The sequence below is a fragment of the Nicotiana tabacum genome, unplaced genomic scaffold, assembly GCF_000715075.1.
Source record: "Nicotiana tabacum cultivar K326 unplaced genomic scaffold, ASM71507v2 Un00001, whole genome shotgun sequence".
Lineage (NCBI taxonomy): Eukaryota > Viridiplantae > Streptophyta > Magnoliopsida > Solanales > Solanaceae > Nicotiana > Nicotiana tabacum.
Window position 1 is genome coordinate 3,491,006 of NW_027438239.1, and position 20,263 is coordinate 3,511,268.

General features: G+C 41.2%; 1 protein-coding gene across 1 annotated transcript; it reads left to right on the plus strand.

Moving 5' to 3' along the window:
* Window positions 1–8,653: 8,653 nt before the first annotated feature.
* Window positions 8,654–14,759, plus strand: LOC142178808 (uncharacterized). The gene is given in 8 exon segments (XM_075248529.1): window positions 8,654–10,121; window positions 10,311–11,100; window positions 11,283–11,427; window positions 11,560–12,529; window positions 12,532–13,068; window positions 13,126–13,766; window positions 13,872–14,241; window positions 14,329–14,759. Coding segments are annotated over 8 exon segments (5,352 nt in total).
* The last annotated feature ends 5,504 nt before the right edge of the window (window positions 14,760–20,263 follow it).

The following is a 20,263-nucleotide window of genomic DNA, read 5'->3' on the forward strand; positions in this document are numbered from 1 at the left end:
CTTTTCAGGACCCTCATGGATAATGGGATCTAGTTTTAAGTTTTCAGGACCCTCCTGGATAATGGGATGCAACTAACAATCAATGAATGTTCCTGGTACAAACTGGGGCAAAAACTTTTCTCTGTTTTGTCTGTGTTGTCATGATTGTAGGCACCCACCTGGAGAACGAGGGAATTCATTTCAGTTTCTAAGTTAGCAGGCACCCACCTGGAAAATGAGGGAATTTATTTCAAGTTTTAATCAGCATCAGGCGCCCACCTGGAGAATGAGGGAATTCATTTTAGCTTAAAGTCAACATCAGGTGCCCACCTGGAGAATGAGGGAATTTATTTCAAGTTTCTAAGTTATCAGGCGCCCACCTGCAGAATGAGGGAATATATTTCAAGTTTTTAGGTCATCAGGCACCCACCTGGAGAATGAGGGAATTTATTTCAAAGTTTTTTAAGTCATCAGGCGCCCACCTGGAGAATGAGGGAATATATTTCAAGTTTTTAGGTCATCAGGCGCCCACCTGGAGAATGAGGGAATTTATTTCAAAGTTTTTTAAGTCATCAGGCGCCCACCTGGAGAATGAGGGAATATATTTCAAGTTTTTAGGTCATCAGGCGCCCACCTGGAGAACGAGGGAATTTATTTCAAGTTTTTAAGTCATCAGGCACCCACCTGGAGAATGAGGGAATATATTTCAAGTTTTTATGTCATCAGGTGCCCACCTGGAGAACGAGGGAATTCATTTCAGTTTAAAGTCATCAGGCGCCCACCTGGAGAACGAGGGAAGTCACTTAAGAATTCAATCCAAGTTAGAAGTAGCAAAAGTTCGCCTCGAGAATGCGAGCTGACAGTCCGAGATAACCAAAGGAAGAAGTCTCAATCCAGAATAAAAGGAAAAGGGTGAATCCAAAATGCAGAAGCCGATGAAAGATGTGAACTGCTCGAGACATGGCTGAAGTCACAAGCTTTGCATGTCCCGTCTTGATCCGAAAAGCTGAAGAAGAGAGAACTAGCACTTGCAACTAGCAAACATCAAGGTTTAAGTCAAAAGTCTGCATGAAGAACCATTCAAGACTCAAGATCAAGCTTTAGAAGACTTATAGATAGGAATCTTGTAACTCATAGCTGACAGGCTTAGTTAGTCTTTTTTATTTTTTTGATTTTGATGTAATAACAGGATCGCGGACCAGAACCTCGACGGAACGGCACCTCACTCGACTCTCTCATCCTCTCCACACACTCCATCCCTTCATTCACCTCTTGAACTACACGCGACCTGATTCCCTTATAACCCGGGATATGTAGGTTGTCCAAAGTTAGGACTCGGTTGCACCTTTTCCCTTTTATTTTCTTCCTCTTTTGAATAACATTATGGTCAAAAATTAGTCACACGGCTCACTTTGTCTTTGCCTGAAAACTCTTCATGTTTCCAAGCAAAGAGGGGCAGCTGTAAGCACCTAATTTTTTACCATACTTGTGATTTTTCAACACTTTTTAGTATGTAAATAATTTTAAGTTTAATCTACATATTTTAACCTTTATTTCATTTTTAGTAGGTTTTATTTAAGAAAATTAAAAATCACAAAAATTATATGTTCTTGATTTTAAAATATTTAGCTAGTATTTTATTTTACACTCTTAAAAGAAAAAATTATTATTAATTAAAGCAAGAATCAATGAGTCATTTCCATGTGGCAAGATTCTTCCTTATCTTTTGCAACAAACTCACATGCTCTCCCTAACAAACTCACATGCCCATACACACTCTTTTTCTTGGCCACCAATTAATCCCTATACCTACACCTATATATTTTACACTCACCCAACACAAAAAAGGGGGATAGATAGTGAGAGGACGGGAGAGCACTCTCTCAAAAAAAAAAAAAAAAAAAGCTCTCGGCGACAGAACAACCATCGTCTCTCTCACTGCCAAAACTTGCCGGAATCCGGTGAGCCAAATAGACCACCTAGCTTCAAAAGCAAAGAGGAACCTAATCACCAAAATTCCAAAAGCCAGCCGCAACCCCCTCATTTTTGGGTTTTGATTTCAGAAAATCGAAAAACAATACAAAAATACTTCGTCTTCTTCATGCTTGATTCGATTCTTAGTTTCTGAAATATGGAGTTTAATTGAAGTTTGGAGCTGTATTTGAGTTTGAGTCGTGTTGGAGTTTGCCGTTAGAGGTTTAAGTCCGAAATTCCGGTTCGATTTGTGCTGATTTCGTTTGAAGCTGTGTCAATTTTCGGCTGTAATTGTTGCTTCGTTTCAATCCGTGTAATTGCCGCAACTCAATTAATCGGAAAGCTCTAACTTCAGGTTTATCTCATCTTTCTCTTTAATATTGAGTTTTCTCTATGTGTGATAAAATATAATGGGAGCCATTTAAGATAGATTTAGGATTATTAATTTTATACTCTTAAAAAAGAATCTGAATCTGACTGATTTTGGCTCTAAATGTTTGATGTCTATTCAATACATTCAAGGCTATGATAAGCAGAGTGTAATTCTCATGATTGCATAATTTTGTGGTTCTTTGTTTAATTAATTGGCCTTAATGTTTGTTACATATCTTGTAATATGCTTGGACCAAATGTTTAGTTTAGAGTAGTCTTTCTGCTTCTTGTTTCATTCGTTTTTTTTGAAAATTTTATTTTTTGAAAAGTATTAGTAGTATAACTTTGTAGTATAATTTAGTCTTGTCTTTATGAATAAGCTACCGTTGTGAGTTTTTGTCTGTCCTTGGAATGTAGGCATTTTAACTTTGTTGGCTTATAATTTTAGCCAGTTCCATCCCAGACTCTAAGAAATAGCAATTGATGAACATCGTAGTTTGTTTTAGGCGCGATTAAATAAATTGTCGTGACTATGGGTATGGTTCCCGTGGCATAGTTATGATACGCAACCCCAATTCGAGTGTGCGTTTCACGTGACTCGACCACAACTTCAAACAATAATAAAAAATAAGCATGTCGTAAATCGCGGGTACATTTCATGTGGTGCGGTTTGCGACGTGTGCCAAAATGACAAGTGTACGACATCGTGACTTGTTCCAGAAATAATTCCATAAATAATTAAAAGCGGTTAAAAAGTAAAAAATACACAATAAGCTTTTAAAACATGTATTAAATCAGATAATTAGGCCAATTATTAATAGTTGAGCGACCGTTTTAAAACCACGAAACTCGGGAGTGCCTCACACCTTCTCCCGAGTTAACAGAATTCCTTACCCAGTCTTCTGTATTCGCGGACCATAAATAGAGTCAAATTTCCTCGATTTGGGATTTAAAATAAACCGGTGACTTGGGACACCATAACTTATTCCAAGTGGCGACTCTGAATTTAATAAATAATCCCATCTCGATTAATGTCACTTAAATTAAAAAAAACTCGCCTATCCCCGTTCGGGAAAAAGGAGGTGTGACAGCTCTGGCGACTCTGCTGGGGATCGAACCCAGAATCTCTGATTTCGCAGACCAGAATTCGAGCTTAGATGACTGTTATACTTGGCTTTTACTTATTATCTGATTTTTACGTATTTGAGCCTAATGTGCTAAATGCCTCTTTTTACTGCTTTGATATTATTTGGACTGTATATAAACTGTCACGAAACCCTTCTTCTCTCTGAGTCTTCTAAATCTTTTGGGAAGTGCACGCTGGCGTGACTTCTTTTCTGTTAATGTCATATCCTAATTTAGAACGAGGATCGGATCAGTTACAAAGTCGGATGGCCTTTTGGTTACCGGTACGTTGCCCCCCCCGGCTCGAGTTGTCCGCTCGGGTAAGCCAGGTCTAGAACCATACACCCAGGATTTAAACTTAGAATAACACAGCCTTATGCCGGATCCCTAGTAGGTACGTTTGCTTGCATCACGTGCATTTGACTTAGGGGACTCAACACAGGGATTGGGTCCGTCTAGGACAGGTGTACCCAAAATTAAAAGACCATCCTGATGCATTCTTTACGTGCTACTTGTGCATTAATTTGTTTGGCTTGTATGTTGACCGGCTTCGTGAGTAAGAAAAAAAAATCCAAAAAAAAAAAAAAAAAAAACAAGAGAAAAACTAAGAGTGAGGTAAGACAGACAAACACCTGGTTTTGATAATTCCAGTATTCAAAAATCTCGTTACTCTGTCGACATTTCAAAAACAAAGAGAGAATCATTTCAAAACAAATCATATTTTTCTGCGCGTCAAAATGACCGAACTACGCGGGTCTGATTCTCACCGGATGTGAGATACGTAGGCAAACCTAATCGGTTCCGGCCCCCAATTTTCAAAAATCTAAAAATATTTTCCTTTATTTCCTTATTTAGAAAGTCTTTCTTTGAGACCCCATTTTTAAAAATTCAAAAATATTTCCTTTAATTCCTTCTTTTAGGAGTCTTTTTTTTAAAGAAAATCCCAAACAAATAAAAGATTAAAAAAAATAATTTTAAACCAAAACAAGTATATATATTTTATCTGTAGGAGTCTTTCATTAGAAAAAGAAGACAAATGAAATTAAAATCCAAAAATATTTCCCTTTTCCTTTTTTTTAGAAGTTTTTTCTTTCGAAATTCCGAAAAAAATAATTATAAAATCAAAATTCAAAAAAAAAAGAAATATTTTCTTTTTTCTTTAGAAGTCTTGCTTTTTCAAAAATAAAATAAAAAAAAACAGAATAATCAAATTCCAAAAATATTTTCTTTTAAAAAAAAAAAAATAAAAATAAAAATTGACCACTTCGCAAACACAACCCTAAAATCTTCTCCTCCGAAGCGTTGAAAGGCCGTATTTGCAAAAGTGGCCGTGATTTGTTTTCGGTTATATTTTTCAAAAATTATAATGATAGTAATCTTTTCATGGTCAGTTTTGTACAAAATTTTAATCTAGTCACCCTAATTTAAAATGTGCAGAATGAGCACCGTTCAGAACTTACCTGTGAAGGTTATGGATCAGATTCCACTGGCACTCCACATGTGGTGGGAGGATTTGGGAAAACAAGGACGAGATATGGTCAACCAATACCTAGGGGCGCTCACTGGACTATTGAAAATTCAACCTAGAAGGGACCTGATAGAGGCATTAGTGGCATTCTGGGACCCCGCTCATAATGTTTTACACTTCTCAGATTTTGAGCTTACGCCCACTTTGGAAGAAATAGCGGGTTATACTGGGAGCACGGAAGGACTGAGACACAAGTACCTGGTATCTCCAAGGACTGTTACTCCCCACAAGTTTCTGGACTTATTAAAGATAAGTAGACAAATCAAGACGGGAAGTCTAGCACGAGGAATTTCCACCTTTCATTTTCTATATCAGCGATACGGGCATCTAGGGGGATTCGAAGATCCTGAAAATGGACTCTGCAGTAAAGGAGACCGATCAAAATGGGAGACCCATAGATGTTTTTGCCTTCATGGTGGTATTTTTAGGACTTTTGGTGTTTCCAAGGGAGGACGGGCACATTGATTTGCGGATAGCCGGGGTTGTCCACGTTCTGACTACTCAGGCCAAGAGTACTCTCGCACCCATGATCGTATCAGATATATTCCGAGCCCTCACGTTCTGTAAGGCCGGAGCCAGTTTTTTCGAGGGATGCAACCTGTTGTTGCAAGTATGGATGATCGAACACCTCTATCATCGTCCTCGATACATGAACTATGGGTCTACGGGAAAAAACTGTATTGAAGAGTTTAGTGCACGAGTAACAGGATTCGAGATGCCGAAAGGGGTCAAAGATTGGATTACCCGCCTTCAATCTACGACCGCAGATCAGGTAGAATGGACATTGGGTTGGCTTCCCATTGATGAGATTGTTTATATGCCCGCCACTGGTCCCTACTTCTTGCTAATGGGTCTCCGAAGCATCCAACCCTATGCTCCGTACCGGGTTTTGAGACAGCTTGGAAGATGCCAGACAGTTCCTAGAGATGAAGATCTTAGCACTTATGTGGTCGAAATCCGTCCTGATGCCCAATTTCCCGAAGAAGCGGTTCGTCAAATTTGGAGCGAATGCCAGTATTTGGGGGCAAATACCCGAGTATGTGATTTTTCTAAAGGTGAGGTCTTACCTAGTTATGTTGCCTGGTATGGAAAGAGAGTCGCGATGAGTGGTGAACCCAAACGACCAACTAAAAGACCTCATATCCAAGAATTTGTTGACGCATCGCAGGAGCAGTGGGCTTGGTTAGCCAAAGAAAGGGAGTACCGGACTACCATAAGCAAGCTCGAAGGGCAAATTGAAAAAATCAAATTTGATGGTAGTTTGCAGGCAGCTGAAGATGCAGGGGAAAAGAAGAGGTTGGCCAAGGAAAATGAAGCCCTTCGAGCCCAAATTCAGAGAATGAAGATAGCCGCCGAGACACCAGCAAGAAGTGAGAGAGATGAGAAAATTATAACCAACCTGAGGCGGAAAGTGCATGATTACGGTTTTGACTTGACAAAGGTCGAGGGGGATTTGTTCAATGCTCAAGCAAAGCTGGCCAAAGGTGCGGAAGAACACGCTAGATTAGCCCACCAGTTGAAGCAGAAATATGACAAAGAAGTAGCGATTTTGCAGGAAAAGTTGGTTGCTCTGGAAAATGAAATGATTAAGCAAACAAAGGATTTCAGGACAGAAAGAGAGCATTGCTATGCACTGATTTACCAACTACAAGAAAGCCTGAAGCAGTTACAAGACCAAGGCAACACAGATACACAAGTATTAGAGGCTCGGGCCCAGCAGATTGGACGTTTGCTGCAAGAAAAGGGTGTCATCAGAATGAGGATTAAAGAGATAGCTGATTATGTTGTAATGAAATGCCATGAATGTGAAGACATGACCAAGTCTATGTTTTTTGCTTCTGTAATGACATTCGTCCGACAAGTGATGGTTGACCTAGACCGCCTCCAAGAAGATATTGCCTGCAGGCCTATGCGGAGACCGGCTGATGTCCCGCAAGCCTCCGGAGTACCAGTGGATGCTCTTATGTATTTTTGATTTCCTTTAGTAGTCTGTGTTTTACTTTCTTTGAGTCTTGTTCGCCTTTGTCAAAGTTGTCTATTACTTTATGCCGAGTCTGTAGATTTTCCTTTTTTGCAGTCATCTCTACTTTAGTCCTTGTAATAGAAAATCCAAAAAGATTGTCTTTTATTAATGAAATAAATTATTTTGCGTCTATTGATCTGAACTACGTAATAATCTGATTCATGCGGCGTCATGATACGTAGGCAATCCCCATAGGATTCGATCATATTCTTAAAAGAAAAGAGGGGCCAAACTAAAAAAAAAAAGAGGAAAGAATAAGAGAGGGAAAAGTCAGGATTTGGAGAATTTGGAAAAGCCGGGATGAAACATACGAACCGTCGCAAAGCATTTAGGAACGTTAACTGCTCAGGTGCATTGCATATCCAATGTGCGATTACCTATCTGTAAATTGCTTTTAAAACTGACCAAGTTTTTGCGTGTGAACAGAGACAGGTTTTGTTTTAGGTGGTTAGTTTGTTGGCATCCTGGCAAGTCACCCTTATAACACCAGATCAAAGTGCAAGGCAGTCATGACTAGCAAAGAATTGGACACGGGTGTTGTCGACCCGCCAAGGGAGGTTGTAGAATCGGAGTCTGAATTGAAAGAAGAGGTCTACAGGTTGAAGCATCAAATGGCAGAAATGTATCAAGCCTGGGTCAGGGGGCATCCCCCACCTTCATTCCCCGCTAACTACTCGGAAAATCCCGCTTTCATTCCACCACTATCACAAGCCCAAGATCCCATTACCATTGACCTTTCCCCTCAGCACGCACCAGGCTTTACCCCTTATCACCACTACCCTGGTACCTCGTCCCAAACCTTTCATGCTCCACCAGCCAAAACAACTGCATACCCTGCTCCGACATCCGCTCCTATTTTCGTAGCCCCTCCGCGAGCTACCCTCCACAGATCTTCTAGTGAACCCGCGTTCCAAGCTCCAGATACCCAATATTATGGTTCGGAACCAACTTTCAAAGTCGCGGATCCTTATTCCCGTGCCCCTCGCTTTGAACCTCTTGTCGAAACTGAGAAACCATCCCGGAATGTGGAGCAGGACGAGATGTTCAGGAAAGTGAAGAGCCTAGAGCAATCTTTGAAGAACATGCAAGGGATAGGAAGCCAAGTAAGTGTGGCTTACAAGGATTTATGCTTATTTCCGGATGTTCAATTGCCCGCTGGGTTCAAGATGCCCAAGTTTGACCCGTACGATGGACACGGAGATCCCGTGGCCCATTTGAGAGGCTTCTGCAGCAATATGAGAGGCGCCGGTGGGAAAGATGAATTATTAATGGCATATTTTGGTCAGAGTCTGAGTGGGGCAGCTTTAGAATGGTACACCCGCCAAGACACTAGCAGGTGGTACACATGGGATGACTTGGCTCAGGCCTTTGCTCGGCACTTTCAGTACAATATAGACATTGTCCCGGATCGCCTATCTTTGACCAAGGTAGAGAAGAGGCCCAATGAAAGCTTTAGGGAATATGGTTTCAGATGGAGAGAACAAGCTGCACGAGTCTACCCTCCAATGGAGGAAGATGAGATGGTCGAGTACTTTCTTCAAGCCCTAGAGCCCACTTACTTTGGCCATTTGATCTCAGCCATAGGTAAGTCCTTCAACGATGTGGTAAAGATGGGAGGAATGGTGGAAGAGGGACTCAAGTCAAGCAAGATCATGAGCTACTCTGCCATAAAAGCGACCACACAGGCAATTCAAAGTGGCACCGGAAGCCTGTTAGGCAAAAAGAAGAAAGAAGATGTCGCTATGTTTGTCTCTGGATCATGGCGTGGCCCAAGGGGTCCGCCTCACCAGTACACCCAAACTCGACCCCAACCTCAAGCCTACACCCAAGTTCCATATAATCCATCTCAGCACTATCTCCCGCCACAAGACCCTCGATATTCTGTCGAGCTACCCCAATACCATGTTCACCACGCACAGTCATATGCTCAACCCCCTCCTTACCCGCAATGGCGTGCTCCAACTCCACAAAATCTTTATACACCCCCACAACCATACCAAAACCCTACTGGTCTAAGTTTTCGACCGAAGCCAGATTACAGAAAAGAAAGGCAACAACGAAAAGAAACCTTCACCCCTCTTGGAGAGTCCTATACCAGTTTGTTTCAGAGGTTGAGGCAGTTGGACGTTTTGAGGCCGATTGAGCCCAAGATACCAAATCCGCCTCCAAGGAACCTTGATTATTCCCTCAGATGTGCATATTGTTCCGATGCCCCGGGGCACGACATAGAGAAGTGCTGGCATTTGAAGAGGGCGATCCAAGAGCTCATTGATACAAATCAAATTGTGGTCCAGAGCCCGGAGGCGCCAAATATCAACCAAAATCCTTTGCCGGCCCATGCAGAGACACACATGATCGAGATAGTTCATAAGGATGGGGAGCCCAAAAACTCTTCCAAGTCTGTCATGATGATCCGGGCTAGCGAGAATAATCCAATCAAAGCGCTAGATTCTGCAAAAGCAATATCCTTGATGATTAAAGGGGTGTCGGAGAAGCCAAGCACGCTCAATGTGAAGCCTTCTGTATTGGTTGTGAAAGGGCCTCCGGTTGATGTCGAAGCGAACCAGGAAAGGCAAAAAGTGATCGTGCCAGGGGTCCCGGGCAAGCCGGTCATAATCGTGGAAGGGGCTCGTGTTACCCCCGTTATTATTAAGCCAGTGACCCAGTTGCCAATGGTTGACACAAAGGCCGTCCCGTGGAATTACAAACAGGTGATAGTAACGTATAAAGGGAAAGAAGTAGAGGAAGAAGTCAATGGAACCGGAGGGCTGACTCGTTCCGGGAGATGTTTTACCCCAGAAGAACTGAGGAAAACCAAGCCATCCAAGGACGGCCACATCCCAGTAAAAAAGCCGGTCACCGAAGAAGAGGCTGAGGAATTCCTAAAAAAGATGAAAATGCAAGACTATTCCATTGTAGAACAGTTGAGGAAAACACCAGCTCAGATCTCTCTTCTGTCGTTGCTGATACATTCCGATGAACACCGCAAAGCCCTGATAAAGATTTTGAACGAGGCTCATGTTCCTGAAAAGATCACGGTGAACCACTTGGAAAAGATTGCTAACAAGATTTTCGAAGCAAACAGGATCACTTTCTCGGATGATGAACTCCCTATAGAGGGTACAGAACACAATCGAGCTCTTTATCTCACAGTGAAGTGCGAGGATTCTGCTGTCTCAAGGGTACTGGTGGATAACGGTTCTAGTGCGAATATTTGCCCTCTGTCCACTTTGCAAAAGTTGAAGATTGGCACTGAAAGGATCCACATTAATAATGTATGCGTTCGAGGCTTCGATGGAGGAGGGAAAGATTCTGTCGGTGATATAATGCTCAATTTGTCAATAGGGCCAGTTGAGTTCACTCTGGAGTTCCAAGTGCTAGATGTGGCTGTCTCTTATAACTTGTTATTGGGCAGGCCCTGGATCCATGCTGCCAAGGCAATCCCGTCTTCTCTGCATCAAATGGTAAAGTTCGAATGGGACAGGCAGGAAATAGTTGTGCACGGTGATCAGAACTTATCTGCTTACAACGACACAATCGTTCCATTTATTGAAGTTGAAGATGACAAAGGGCCTTGGGTTTACCAAATGTTCGAAACAGTGTCTGTCGAGAAATTTCCCGAAGGGGAATGCACTCCAGGTCCGAAGATACCATCCACGTCCGTCATGGTAGCAAATGAAATGTTGAAGAATGGTTTTCTACCGGGCAAAGGTCTGGGTTCATCTCTGCAAGGTATTGTGCACCCGTTGTGCCTACGTGAAAGTTTTGGTACATTTGGTTTGGGATTCACACTCACAGGGAAAGACGTGAAAAGGGCTAAAAGTTTGAAAGGAAAGGCATGGTCACTCCCTAAACCTGTTCCGCATATCTCCAAGTCTTTCGTCAAGTTAGGGGTCGCCAAACGCCCAATGTCAGTGGTCCCAAAACCTGTGGTCGACTTTGATGAAGATTTGATCAAGAGGTTCCAGAGTCTGTTTAATGAGGTCAATATGGTCGAAATTGGGGAAGGTTCCAGTAATGCCGATGTGCAGTTTGTCGGACCAAACTTGAAGCTTAGCAATTGGAAAGCTACTCCTCTCCCCATCCGAAAGGAGTTTTGGTAGTTTGCTTTGTTTTCCTTTCTGTCATCTGGGTTATTCCAGGGTTGTAACCCAGATTTGTCTTAGTTTTTGTTTGTTTCAATGTACAAACCCTTCTATTCTTTTATTTTTTACAATTTCCAGTTTTTCTATTGATCCTGATAGCGTTTCATTTTTTGTTTTTGCTTTTCTTTCTGTACAGTTCCTTTTATGCTGGTTTCAATGACATGACATGCATGAGGAATTTTCAGCCAAATCTTAAAAGCCAATCTAATTCTAAAACAACGATCCAAGAAGTAGAGGGTGATGATGAAACAGAATACGATGAAGAGGCGACATTTGAGGAAGTCAGTAGAGAACTAAACCACTTCGAAGAAAAACCCAAGCCTAATTTGAATGAAACCGAAGCAATCAATTTAGGGGATCAAAATAATGTCAGAGAAACCAAGATAAGTGTGCATCTGGAACCGCAAATCAAGGAAGAAATAATCAAAACACTATTTACATACAAAGATGTCTTTGCATGGTCGTATGACGACATGCCGGGCTTGAGTACTGATTTGGTAGCTCATAAATTGCCAACCGACCCTACATTCCCTCCTGTCAAGCAAAAGTTAAGAAAGTTCAAGACTGATATGAGTGTGAAGATTAAAGAAGAAATCACAAAGCAACTGGAGGCAAAGGTCATTCGGGTCACTCAGTATCCCACTTGGTTAGCTAATGTGGTACCAGTACCAAAGAAGGATGGTAAGACGAGGGTGTGTGTTGATTATCGTGATCTCAACAAGGCAAGTCCAAAAGATAACTTTCCATTGCCGAATATCCACATTCTGATTGATAATTGTGCCAAGCACGAGATCGGGTCTTTCGTGGATTGTTATGCGGGATATCATCAGATCCTGATGGACGAGGAAGACGCAGAAAAGACAGCATTCATCACGCCATGGGGGACGTATTGCTACCGGGTAATGCCATTCGGTTTAAAGAATGCTGGGGCAACTTACATGAGGGCAATGACTACTATATTTCATGACATAATACACAAGGAAATTGAGGTTTATGTAGATGATGTGATCATAAAGTCAAAGAAGCAGTCCGACCATGTTGGGGATTTGAGAAAGTTTTTCCAAAGGCTCCGCAGGTACAACCTCAAGCTCAATCCGGCGAAATGTGCATTTGGTGTTCCGTCGGGGAAACTGTTGGGATTCATAGTCAGTCGACGCGGCATCGAGTTGGATCCGTCAAAGATTAAGGCCATCCAAGAACTACCACCACCAAAGAATAAAACTGAGGTGATGAGCCTGCTCGGGAGGTTAAACTACATCAGCAGGTTTATTGCTCAACTCACGACGACTTGTGAGCCCATATTTAAGTTACTAAAGAAAAATGCTGCGGTTAAGTGGACCGATGAGTGTCAGGAAGCATTTGATAAGATCAAGAATTACCTGCTGAACCCCCTGTGTTGGTCCCGCCAGAACCTGGGAAACCTTTAATCCTCTATTTGACAGTCACGGATAATTCTTTTGGTTGTGTGTTGGGTCAACACGACATCACGGGCAAGAAAGAGCAAGCCATTTATTACCTCAGCAAGAAGTTCACTCCTTATGAGGTTAAGTATACTCTTCTTGAAAGGACATGTTGCGCCCTGTCTTGGGTGGCGCAAAAGTTGAAGCATTATCTGTCATCCTGCACTACTTACCTCATTTCTCGCATGGATCCTCTAAGGTATATCTTTCAGAAGCCTATGCCCACAGGGAGGTTGGAAAAGTGGCAGATTTTACTCACAGAATTTGACATCATCTATATGACTCGAACCGCGATGAAAGCCCAAGCCCTAGCCGATCACTTGGCCGAGAATCCGGTGGATGAAGTATATGAGCCACTGAAGACTTATTTTCCTGATGAAGAAGTGACGTATGTTGACAGGGCTGATCATGATGAAAAACCAGGTTGGAAACTCTTCTTTGATGGAGCTGCTAACCTGAAAGGTGTCGGAATAGGGGCTGTACTCATTTCTGAAACAAGGCATCACTACCCTGTAACAGCTCGACTTCGATTTTATTGCACTAACAACATGGCTGAATATGAGGCATGCATTCTGGGTTTGAGGCTAGCTATAGATATGGGAGTTCAAGAAATATTGGTTTTGGGAGACTCAGATTTGCTGGTTCACCAGATTCAGGGAGAATGGGAGACCCGTGATTTGAAGCTCATACCGTATCGACAATGTCTGCATGATCTTTGTCAATGATTCAGGTCGGTAGAATTCAGGCATATTCCCAGGATTCATAATGAGATTGCCGACGCCTTGGCTACTCTGGCATCAATGTTACACCATCCGGATGAGATTTATGTCGACCCTCTGCGAATCCAAATCCGTGATCAGCATGCCTATTGCAATGTGGTTGAGGAGGGACTTGATGGTGAGCCTTGGTTCCATGATGTCAAGGAATACATCAAATCAGGGGTATATCCGGCACATGCCACAGGCGATCAAAAGAGAACCATTCGACGTCTGGCTAGTGGATTTTTCTTAAGTGGGGGAATATTGTACAAGAGAACTCCAGATCTAGGATTACTAAGGTGTATAGATGCTAAACAAGCCTCGACTATCATGGCCGAAGTGCATTCCGGGGTTTGCGGCCCACATATGAGTGGGTATGTCTTGGCGAAGAAGATTCTTCGAGCAGGTTATTATTAGCTCACCATGGAACGTGATTGCATCAGCTTTGTTCGCAAATGTCATCAATGCCAGGTGCACAGTGATTTGATTCATTCCCCGCCATCTGAGCTGCACACAATGTCGGCACCTTGGCCCTTTGTTGCTTGGGGCATGGATGTCATTGGACCGATTGAGCCGGCAGCGTCAAACGGGCATAGGTTTATTTTGGTGGCCATTGATTACTTTACCAAGTGGGTCGAAGCTGTAACTTTTAAGTCCGTGACCAAGAAGGCAGTGGTAGATTTTGTTCATTCAAACATCATTTGCCGGTTCGGAATTCCCAAGGTAATCATCACAGATAATGCTGCTAACCTCAACAGTCATTTGATGAAAGAGGTATGCCAACAGTTCAAGATTACGCATCGAAACTCCACTCCATATCGTCCTAAGGCAAACGGAGCTGTTGAGGCTGCTAACAAGAACATAAAGAAGATACTTCGTAAAATGGTGCAAGGTTCGAGGCAATGGCATGAAAAGTTACCGTTTGCTTTGCTAGGTTATCGCACTACTGTCCGCACTTCAATAGGTGCAACCCCCTATTTGCTGGTATATGGAACCGAGGCAGTGATACCTGCGGAAGTTGAGATTCCATCCCTGCGGTTCGTTGTTGAAACCGAAATTGATAATGATGAGTGGGTCAAAACCCGGCTAGAGCAATTGAGTTTGATTGATGAAAAAAGATTGGCAGCAGTATGTCATGGTCAATTGTATCAGAAAAGAATGGCAAGAGCATACAACAAGAAGGTTAGGCCCCAAAAATTTGAAGTAGGTCAGCTGGTATTGAAATGCATCCTTCCACATCAGGCTGAGGCTAAAGGCAAGTTTGCCCCAAACTGGAAGGGGCCTTTCTTTGTGACAAAGGTGTTGCCCAATGGCGCTTTGTATTTAACAGACATAGAAGGTAAATGTGTGGATATGGCTATCAATTCTGATGCAGTCAAGAGATATTATGTATGATTTCTTTGCTTATCTTCAATCGCATTTTGTACTAGACACGTTCAAAGTTGGAATGACGAAGGCATTTTATTCTGCTATCCCAAACACTTTTATCATTTGTTACCCTTTTTTGAGCCTTATTTATTTTCTTTCATACCCCTCTTTTGGAATCATAAGCAGTGTTAGAAATATAAAAGAATGAAAAAAAGAAGAGAAAAGAAAAAAAGAGAAGAAAAAGAAAAAAAAAAGGAAAAGAGAAAAGCAAAGAAAGGAGAAAAAGAAAAGCAAAGTAACAAAAACAAAACTCTTATTCTTGAACTACGTTCGAACTGATTCCTTTTAAGGATACGTAGGCAGCCTTACACGGTTCGGTCCCATCAAAATAAAAATCCAAAATTCCCCAGATTCGAAGAAACTGGGGCAGAAGTTTTGGTTTTGTAAAAAGATCTGATTCCAAAAGTTGTAATTTTGAACCCCTTCATCTTGAATTATTTTGAGCCCGCATGCTACCCTTTATTTCTAACCCTGTCCAAACCCTACACTATAGTCCAAAGAAAGACCTTCTGATCAACTTTGAGGATGCCAAGCCAAATGAGATGGAGGTGCGATTTACATCACGGGTAACACCTTGGTTCATGGGCACAAGGAAAAATGAATAAATGAGAGAGTCTTATTGGTGAAAACCCTCACGGGCACCATAGGGCGATGGTGAGTCAAGAGAAAATTCAAATGAGAGAGTCTTATTGGTGAAAACCCTCACGGGCACCATAGGGCGATGGTGAGTCGAGAGAAAATTCAAATGAGAGAGTCTTATTGGTGAAAACCCTTACGGGCACTGTAAGGCGACAATGAGTTGAGAGAGGAGCAAATGAGAGAGGTTTGCTGGTGAAAACCCCTCGGGGCATTACAAGCTGAATCAGGTTCATGACTTTACAAAGAAATTGAATTATGGAAAACCCGGTTTTGAAGTATGAAGACATGGCATGAACTGAAATGTGATTAGTTGAATGGATTAGGCTGATCAGTCCGAAATGCATTTCATGATCATTGGAGCCAGTTGCTTCATTCAGATAAGTCTCTTTTCCATTTTTCTTCAAATAGTCATCGCTGTTTTTTTTTCTTTTATTTTATTCCTAATTCTTGAAGTCACTTCGCTTCGTTTCTTTTGGGTCTATTCTTCTAAGTCTCAGTCAAATTAGTCTGTTGTTAAGCAAGCAAGAAAGGACTTCAAAGCCCACTACCAACTTTTTATTTGCACTAAGCGAAATTCGGCCAGGCACATCCCAAGTGACATGATGTAGAATTAGCAGTGCGGGGGTAACTGAAGTTCAGGTGGTCAAGTGATTCGTGAATTTGTAGGAAATGCAAAGGTTCGACAGTTGTCAGAATGAAAGTACCATACGGCGAGTTGAGTGTAAGGGATTCAAGTCATTCAGAGGTTTTGTGTTCGAGGTCCGATTGAAAGGTCAAACAATTCTTTGTGAAGCGGGATAGTGACAGAAGCAGACACCTTCAGCAAGGATGCCACAAACTAACCGCCACAGTTTCAAACTGACAAAATTTTCTTTGTTTCAAGCAGGGGCAAGAAATCTTGTTTGCTTTGCCAAGAATCCTCCATGAGAAAGCATGTTCCAGATAAGTTCAGTTTTAAGTTTCCGGGACCCTCCTGGACAATGGGAGTTAATTTCAACTTTTCAGGACCCTCATGGATAATGGGATCTAGTTTTAAGTTTTCAGGACCCTCCTGGATAATGGGATGCAACTAACAATCAATGAATGTTCCTGGTACAAACTGGGGCAAAAACTTTTCTCTATTTTGTCTGTGTTGTCATGATTGTAGGCACCCACCTGGAGAACGAGGGAATTCATTTCAGTTTCTAAGTTAGCAGGCACCCACCTGAAAAATGAGGGAATTTATTTCAAGTGTTAATCAGCATCAGGCGCCCACCTGGAGAATGAGGGAATTCATTTTAGCTTTAAGTCAACATCAGGTGCCCACCCGGAGAATGAGGGAATTTATTTCAAGTTTCTAAGTCATCAGGCGCCCACCTGCAGAATGAGGGAATATATTTCAAGTTTTTAGGTCATCAGGCGCCCACCTGGAGAATGAGGGAATTTATTTCAAAGTTTTTTAAGTCATCAGGCGCCCACCTGGAGAATGAGGGAATATATTTCAAGTTTTTAGGTCATCAGGCGCCCACCTGGAGAATGAGGGAATTTATTTCAAAGTTTTTTAAGTCATCAGGCACCCACCTGGAGAATGAGGGAATATATTTCAAGTTTTTAGGTCATCAGGCGCCCACCTGGAGAACGAGGGAATTTATTTCAAGTTTTTAATTCATCAGGCACCCACCTGGAGAATGAGGGAATATATTTCAAGTTTTTATGTCATCAGGCGCCCACCTGGAGAACGAGGGAATTCATTTCAGTTTAAAGTCATCAGGCGCCCACCTGGAGAACGAGGGAAGTCACTTAAGAATTCAATCCAAGTTAGAAGTAGCAAAAGTTCGCCTCGAGAATGCGAGTTGACAGTCCGAGATAACCAAAGGAAGAAGTCTCAATCCAGAATAAAAGGAAAAGGGTGAATCCAAAATGCAGAAGCCGATGAAAGATGTGAACTGCTCGAGACATGGCTGAAGTCACAAGCTTTGCATGTCCCGTCTTGATCCGAAAAGCTGAAGAAGAGAGAACTAGCACTTGCAACTAGCAAACATCAAGGTTTAAGTCAAAAGTCTGCATGAAGAACCATTCAAGACTCAAGATCAAGCTTCAGAAGACTTATAGATAGGAATCTTGTAACTCATAGCTGACAGGCTTAGTTAGTCTTTTTTATTTTTTTGATTTTGATGTAATAACAGGATCGCGGACCAGAACCTCGACGGAACGGCACCTCACTCGACTCTCTCATCCTCTCCACACACTCCATCCCTTCATTCACCTCTTGAACTACACGCGACCTGATTCCCTTATAACCCGGGATATGTAGGTTGTCCAAAGTTAGGACTCGGTTGCACCTTTTCCCTTTTATTTTCTTCCTCTTTTGAATAACGTTGTGGTCAAAAATTAGTCACACGGCTCACTTTGTCTTTGCCTGAAAACTCTTCATGTTTCCAAGCAAAGAGGGGCAGCTGTAAGCACCTAATTTTTTACCATACTTGTGATTTTTCAACACTTTTTAGTATGTAAATAATTTTAAGTTTAATCTACATATTTTAACCTTTATTTCATTTTTAGTAGGTTTTATTTAAGAAAATTAAAAATCACAAAAATTATATGTTCTTGATTTTAAAATATTTAGCTAGTATTTTATTTTACACTCTTAAAAGAAAAAATTATTATTAATTAAAGCAAGAATCAATGAGTCATTTTCATGTGGCAAGATTCTTCCTTATCTTTTGCAACAAACTCACATGCTCTCCCTAACAAACTCACATGCCCATACACACTCTTTTTCTTGGCCACCAATTAATCCCTATACCTACACCTATATATTTTACACTCACCCAACACAAAAAAGGGGGATAGATAGTGAGAGGACGGGAGAGCACTCTCTCAAAAAAAAAAAAAAAAAAAGCTCTCGGCGACAGAACAACCATCGTCTCTCTCACTGCCAAAACTTGCCGGAATCCGGTGAGCCAAATAGACCACCTAGCTTCAAAAGCAAAGAGGAACCTAATCACCAAAATTCCAAAAGCCAGCCGCAACCCCCTCATTTTTGGGTTTTGATTTCAGAAAATCGAAAAACAATACAAAAATACTTCGTCTTCTTCATGCTTGATTCGATTCTTAGTTTCTGAAATATGGAGTTTAATTGAAGTTTGGAGCTGTATTTGAGTTTGAGTCGTGTTGGAGTTTGCCGTTAGAGGTTTAAGTCCGAAATTCCGGTTCGATTTGTGCTGATTTCGTTTGAAGCTGTGTCAATTTTCGGCTGTAATTGTTGCTTCGTTTCAATCCGTGTAATTGCCGCAACTCAATTAATCGAAAAGCTCTAACTTCAGGTTTATCTCATCTTTCTCTTTAATATTGAGTTTTCTCTATATGTGATAAAATATAATGGGAGCCATTTAAGATAGATTTAGGATTATTGATTTTATACTCTTAAAAAAGAATCTGAATCTGACTGATTTTGGCTCTAAATGTTTGATGTCTATTCAATACATTCAAGGCTATGATAAGCAGAGTGTAATTCTCATGATTGCATAATTTTGTGGTTCTTTGTTTAATTAATTGGCCTTAATGTTTGTTACATATCTTGTAATATGCTTGGACCAAATGTTTAGTTTAGAGTAGTCTTTCTGCTTCTTGTTTCATTCGTTTTTTTTGAAAATTTTATTTTTTGAAAAGTATTAGTAGTATAACTTTGTAGTATAATTTAGTCTTGTCTTTATGAATAAGCTACCGTTGTGAGTTTTTGTCTGTCCTTGGAATGTAGGCATTTTAACTTTGTTGGCTTATAATTTTAGCCAGTTCCATCCCAGACTCTAAGAAATAGCAATTGATGAACATCGTAGTTTGTTTTAGGCGCGATTAAATAAATTGTCGTGACTATGGGTATGGTTCCCGTGGCATAGTTATGATACGCAACACCAATTCGAGTGTGCGTTTCACGTGACTCGACCACAACTTCAAACAATAATAAAAAATAAGCATGTCGTAAATCGCGGGTATATTTCATGTGGTGCGGTTTGCGACGTGTGCCAAAATGACAAGTGTACGACATCGTGACTTGTTCCAGAAATAATTTCATAAATAATTAAAAGCGGTTAAAAAGTAAAAAATACACAATAAGCTTTTAAAACATGTATTAAATCAGATAATTAGGCCAATTATTAATAGTTGAGCGACCGTTTTAAAACCACGGAACTCGGGAGTGCCTCACACCTTCTCCCGAGTTAACAGAATTCCTTACCCAGTCTTCTGTATTCGCGGACCATAAATAGAGTCAAATTTCCTCGATTTGGGATTTAAAATAAACCGGTGACTTGGGACACCATAACTTATTCCAAGTGGCGACTCTAAATTTAATAAATAATCCCATCTCGATTAATGTCACTTAAATTGGAAAAAACTCCCCTATCCTCGTTCGGAAAAAAGGAGGTGTGACAATCTTCAAAAGAATGGTGATATCAATGTGCAACAGATCCATTCAAGTGATAATATGGCTGATTTGTTCACCAAATCTCTACCGACGTCAACCTTCAAGAAACTAGTGTACAAGATTGGGATGCGAAGGCTCAAGGATGTGAATTGATACTCTCATCAGGGGGAGTTAATACGCGTTGTACTCTTTTTTCCTTACAAGGTTTTGTCCCACTGGATTTTCCTTGCAAGGTTTTTAACGAGGCAACCAAAAGGCGTATTTCTAAATATGTGTACTCTTTTTCCCTCACTAGGATTTTTTTTCCCATAGGTTTTTTTTTTCTAATAAGGTTTTAACGAGGTACATTATCTATGAGACATCCAAGGGGGAGTGTTATAAAAAAATTAAATTATGGTGGATGTCTACTCTTACTCCATGATCTTCT